General features: G+C 41.2%; 1 protein-coding gene across 1 annotated transcript in view; it reads right to left on the reverse strand.

Annotated features, from left to right (window-relative positions):
* Positions 1–20: 20 nt before the first annotated feature.
* SNX31 (sorting nexin 31) overlaps positions 21–6244 on the reverse strand; it is a gene marked incomplete at its 3' end in the record, with an annotated part of 24167 nt that continues 17943 nt past the window's right edge. The window contains exons 6-11 of the mRNA XM_010016103.1: positions 5949–6152; positions 5336–5428; positions 3419–3496; positions 2318–2377; positions 1307–1367; positions 21–167 (exon numbers count right to left, since the gene is read on the reverse strand). Coding sequence (XP_010014405.1) covers positions 21–167; positions 1307–1367; positions 2318–2377; positions 3419–3496; positions 5336–5428; positions 5949–6152 — 643 coding nt within the window. The remainder of the gene's footprint in view (positions 168–1306; positions 1368–2317; positions 2378–3418; positions 3497–5335; positions 5429–5948; positions 6153–6244) is intronic.

Consider the following 6244-nt stretch of genomic DNA (forward strand, 5'->3'; position numbering starts at 1 on the left):
TTGTGTATTGAGTCGCTTACCCGGCTGCACCGGGAAGTAAACCCCACAACGGGAGCGAGGGCGGCGGGCTGCAACGGCGCCGGGCTGCAACCCCCATGGGGCGGCCTTGGCCGAGTCGGGAACGAAGAGCGAGGCAGAAAATGGCACGGAGAGGAGAGGAGCAACAGCTGGAATGGAGAAAACCGGGGGTCCGGGGAGGGGGAAATGTAACAGATGACTGTGCTTGTTAAATAAAGGAAACGCCACAAAGTTGTTTAACGACCGCTTGGGTGACGCTGCTGTGTGTGCCACACGCCCAAATCAGCAACCTGGAAATGCAGGCAGTAGTGCAGCTCCTCTAGCCTTGGTATGTCTCCAGCACCAAGGGGTTGTAGTGTAAGTATAAAAAGGCGCAGAAGGTATTTGACTTCCTCCAAAATATGACTGGGACTTTCTATAAATTATTATTTTTACTTCCTTCCCCTTTTCTCACACCTGATCCTGCCCTTCAAAGGGAGCACAGTAAGAAGAACCCAACATCCTTCTAGCTTGGTATGGAGAGTAGCATGGTTTAGACTAGTCTTCTTGCAGAAGCAGGTAACTTAGTCATGTGGCTAATGGCATGCCTACCTTTATCCAGCTGCCTCAGGTACTTGCTTTCCCCAGTGTCATCTGTGTAAACCAGCACAACTTCTGATGTAGTGACAAAGGTTAACTGATGCCCTCCCCACACTTGGTTAATACCCTCATTCTCCAAAGCGTGGCAGCTTCTGAATCAGCACTGCTGGTATCCCAACAGGTCAATGAGGGCACCACATCACCACCACATTCCAGAAAGGAATGACTGGCCCTGATAAGGGGAATTATTGTAGGAAATCCTTTTCTATTCACTAGGAATGCCTTTTCCAGACAATGTCTAGGTGGCAACAGCTTGCTCAGCCATCACGAAAAACCACAATACTCACAGAAACATAACTGATAAGTAACTATTTTTTCCTCCTCTAATACCATAGCACCATATTTAATTAGCCCTCCCCTTTCTGCTCCAACAGTTTCAGTCTGGGAGGGGGGGGTGTGAAGTAAAAAAAGCATCTATGCAAGACATCTCCAGATTCTCAGCACCCATTCAAACTGGTTGAATAGAGTTGTAAATACTACAAAGGACTCTGCAAAGGCAAGGAACTACACTGAAGATTGGGGTTGGTGTTTTTTTGCCGTTATACTTTAAGGTTTCAACTATGGGTTTATTATTCCCAGATAATTAATGTTGAAAGACAATATCCAAAATAAACTATTACAGGTCCACTTCGCTTATTTTCTCAAATACAGTCATGTTCATTTGGCCTAACCAAAACTCTTTTCTTTGGTCTAAAACCCGAATGAACTACCTGCAGTGAAACAAATAGACGGTTAAGGAGTATATGCATTTCAATAATTATAGGCAAATACAAAATTAAGCTAGAAAATCTGACATGATACTCTTCAGGAGCAGTGGTTGATCTCTTTATGAGACACTTGAGAGAACAGATTTTATTTTCCCTGCTGGAACAGGACAAAAGAACATTCACCTCTGCTCTTAAGGCTTATTTCAGTGTATAGGTGTGGTACGGATTGAATGGCAGTTCCAAAACACGTCATAGAATCGTATCATAGAATGGTTTGGGTTGGAAGGGACCTTAAAGATCATCTAGTTCCAACCCCCTGCCATGGGCAGGAATACCTCCCATTAGACCAGGTTGCTCCCAGCCCCATCCCCACTCAGGGATGGGGCAGCCACAGCTTCTCTGGGCAACCTGCTCCCATGCCTCACCATCCTTACAGTTAAGAACTTCCTCCTAGTATCTAATCTACCCTCTTTATAGGAGTATAGTGATAAGAGATCAGCATCACAGCCTGTAAATTCTTGTTTGAATAGACAATCCAGTGCAGCAGTCAGATTTCATAAGAAAATCAAGAACAATCCACATGCATAAACAATCCCAGTGTGGAATCCAAGTACAAGTCTGTCAACTACATCAGGGGCTGCATGTGGATGTACGCAATCTGTATATACTCTTTCTTAAACCTCAAGTGTCTCATTCAGAAACACTGCCAAACACCAATAAAATTAAGCAAGTTGTCATTAAATCCCAACTAAAATAAATTTTTCATTCAGATACATTTCTTGCCCTCTTCTTCCTCCATAAATTCAAGTTTAGCTCCTTCTCCTGCCTGAAGAAGTTCATATTAAACTTACTAGGAGCATCCCTAACCAGAAAAACAGAGGCTGGGCTAAACAGCACTAAGCAAGCAAGACACACTGTATTTACATCTTGGAGACAATTTCTCATGCACTAACCTGCTTTTGTTGGATGCTGGATTTCTTACTGTTTGTTGTGGATTCAGGCATCTTCATCTCCTAAGCAGATTGAAAAATTTAAATTTAGAATAAGATTAAATGCTCCCCCAGCTACTGTAACAGACTACACTGAGCAAAGCAGCATTCAGTTTAACCCAGCAGAAAGTGTAGGAAATTAGCTAGCATAGTTACCCTTCTTTCATATTTCTGTTTTATTCCAAGCTAACCAAGCTGGTTAGCAATTTCTAGCAACAGCTAAATATTTAAGTAATGAATGCTCATCTTCATAGTTAAAGGTCTACTGTACTTCCAGTACAAATAAACTTGGAGATCAAATCTATTCCAAAATTAAAATTGGTCTTTTCTTCTGAATCATTTATAGTTTAAAGCTATGAAATAACACACTGTTCACTGCCTCATTGCTCACTGTAATCAGCATGGGTCTAGAAGATCACACATGTTCCTTTCCTTTTTTCTCTTCAGAAGTTTTCAGTTAGCAGACATTCAAAATCTTTAGCTAGCACAAGGTTAAACAAAGCCTTTATTAATGCTGGAAATTATTTTTTAAAATAACAAGTATCTAAACATTTTCATCCTTAAAGGCTACACAAAAGACAGCAGAAGTATTTTAGCTACAAACCTGAATTTCATGTAATTAACACTTCTATTTAAAACCAAAATGTTTCTCGGTGTGAATGTCACAGATCTCAGATTGGTCTAACATTGCAGCAGATGGAGCAAGCAAGTGAAGTGGGGGGGAAACGTGTAAGCCAGAAATGGATACAACAGGGTAGTGCAGAACATACAAAAATTATGCCATAGATATCCTTTATCATATGCAGCAAAAATTAAAGTCAAGCAGAGAGAAGACAAAACATTATTAAAACTGTGATGATAATATTTGAAATGTTAAGGGTGGTTTATTCTGTAAAACTGACCAAAGATGTACTTTTTAGTCAATTAATTCTGTACTGAAATCTTGGAACATGCAAGATCCTTTTCCTCAATGGGACTTCTCTCAGGACGTTTGAAAGAATGCTGGAGTAGCAAGCTTATTTCTTTCAAATACAAATTCTGACACCAACATACACACCTGCTCACCATTTCTTGGCCTTCTTTGGCTGCCTTCATCATCTGTTCTGATATCATTTTCTTCAAGCAGCTACTGAGCAAAAAGGCCTAAAGAGGATAAACCACAGAACATTCTGATTTCTTCTATTAAAAGATGGAATCAACTCTTCCATTCATCCTTCCCCACAAAACTGCAGTCCCTAATACTGAACTGTTACTTCCCTGAGTCAGTTATTTTACTGTGTGCTCAACATCCTCACAGTGCACCAGACTCAGTGCAGTTTCTTAAGCCTGGCCTCAGCATGACTAACCCTCACAGCAATGCTCAGAGTGGAGAAGAAGAATTTTTATGACTGGTTTTGTGAGGCAAGTTATTCTCTCTAGTTGTCTGTGGCTCCTACCTTAAAGGCTACTAAATTACACTAAAGACTAAGTAATGTTAATCAAAAGCATCGAAACCACTTCAGCAAATGAAGCAAGCTGGAGTTTTTGGCATTCAGCACTGCCAAAAATCAAAGGCCTGGTGGTTACTTGACATGGCTGCAGCTGTTTGTAGACCATCTCAGAGTCGCATCTTGCACACCTAATATGAACAGAGCAGTATGCATTCATCCTACATACTGGGTACCTACCAAAAGCACCTCAGAGAGGAGTGGTGGTGTTCTTAGTTCCTTATGCTGTCCAATAAGCATGTAGAACTCTTTGGGATGCAGCAGACAAAGTTAAGGTCTGAACTGCACCATGGAGATGCACCTGGATGCAATTACTCCCAAAAAAGCTGCATCTCAGGTAGGGTGTCAAGCACCAAGAGATGAATCAAAGACAAAGCATTCTACAACATCAGTGGTGAAGTGGGGAACCATCTCTGGTTAAACTCCAGATCATCCAGTCATGCCATTTGCTGCACTGGGCTCTTGGATCAAACCCTTGCTTCTTCCACATAGAAGCACATTTCTGGCCTTTAGCTCTTCCTCACACTTCTGAGCAAAGCGAGACACAGGTTTGCTAGTCAACAAGTCACTGCATTAAGCACAACCCTAATGTATTTCACAGAGAATTAATACTGAATTAAGTTGATTTTGGGGTTTTTTCCTCCAACAGGAAAGAAACTAGAAAGCTTACTGCTTATGGCTCATGTTCTCAGAAAACCTAAGTGTGGAAGGAAAATAACACTTACTAAATACCTGTGTGAACTACATCATCACCCCAAAATTCAGAAGTCGTGTGAGACATTAAGCGTTTGTTTTCACTTGAAAAATCCTTTCTGCTGCTGGGTTGGTCTCAGAGGCAAGAAAGAGAAGCAGTTTACTTGAATAGCAGGCTCTGCACTTTTTATAGAAGCTCTGTACCCAAACTGAGACTAGTGCTGTCTTTGATACTGCAGAATCTGGATTATTTGCTAGGCAGCATAACCACAGATGGATGACTTGAATTCCTGGATATCTTTCTCTTTAAAGAGCTGCCTGAAAAACAGTAGGAGGACTGGGACCCTATAAAATCTTATTTAAGAATTATTTATATGTAAAAAAAATATACTTCTGATGTCACATATTTACACCCTCCATTAACCTGTGTTAACATGGCATATATTTATATTTGAACAACAAGATTTTTGTGGAAATGGGAGCCCTTGACCTTAGGTAGGTCTAGACCAATTAATGATTTTGGATACTTACTGAGTCCATTATATAAATGGCTCTTGTCCACACTCCATCCTAGGCTTGCTGCTGATTGCTAGACATTTCTCTTCAATGGAAAACAAAAATTCTCCTCCCCTTACACTAGGAACTCAGATGCTTTTCCGCACATAACTCTGTCCCCAGGCTAACCTGCTTGAAAGCATCACTGCTGCTCTCTGGTAGAGATGGATTAGCCACCTCTGAAAATTCCCTATGGCTGGACGATACAGTTTAATCTGATCCTTTCCTAAAACGACTGAGAACTAACCTGTTTTGTGTAAAAAATTATCCACTGCCATGTGCCTGAGTCATTGTACTCAAATCTAAGCTCCAGTGTGTCTTCACCATCCTTTGTAGCACTCTGTAAAACAAAAATAAAACCAGCTAATGCACAAAAAAAAAAACCCAACCCTAAAAGCAACATTAAGGTGTTCAGCCTTAAATCAGAACTAGTCAGGTTCATTTTATACAGCATATAAATAAAGCAGCTGAAATCTGTACCAGAACAGTTCTCCTCAGGGAGGGAGCAAGTGGGAGGCAGGATGAGGGAGTCTTTAGCAGCCTAAAGATGGCTAAAGCAGTTGTTTTGCTCCCACACAAAACTCTTGACAACTGTACCTCCAACAGGAAAGCAAAGAGGCAGGTAAAGCATGAAATGGAATACCACAGAAGGGAGAAATACAGCAGAGCAAGGCTAGATGGTTACTGCTGTAAGGGCTGCCAAGGCAGTATGTTTCAGAACAGGTTTGGAGGGGGAATATAAGCAAGTGAAAGGGATTTAAAACAGACCACCTCCTTCTCCCCAGATCTGCCTTTCCCTGACTACCTTAGTTTTCATGAAGGAAAAGTGAATGCAGATAGAGAATCAGTGAAGTACTTACAAGAAAAGTAACCTGCCAACTTCTTAACCTGTCGATTTTAAAGCTGACCTCTTTGGTTTGGTTAGTAGGCAATTTTATGCAGCAGTGAATCTCATTATTGCTGACATAGATGTCAGCTGAGCAGCCGCCTTCTGGATAGTCACAAATGCAAGGGTCAAGCCGTACATATCCACAGAACTGCATTTCTCGAATCAGCTCCAGGAACTGCACCAAAAAGACAGAACTGAAGTGATATGCTGTAAAGGCAAGTGAAATCTAGTGACCTATAAAGGCAAATCTTTCAGATTCCTAACGCT

The sequence above is a fragment of the Nestor notabilis genome, unplaced genomic scaffold (assembly GCF_000696875.1).
Source record: "Nestor notabilis isolate BGI_N333 unplaced genomic scaffold, ASM69687v1 scaffold25016, whole genome shotgun sequence".
In the NCBI taxonomy this organism is placed as follows: domain Eukaryota; kingdom Metazoa; phylum Chordata; class Aves; order Psittaciformes; family Psittacidae; genus Nestor; species Nestor notabilis.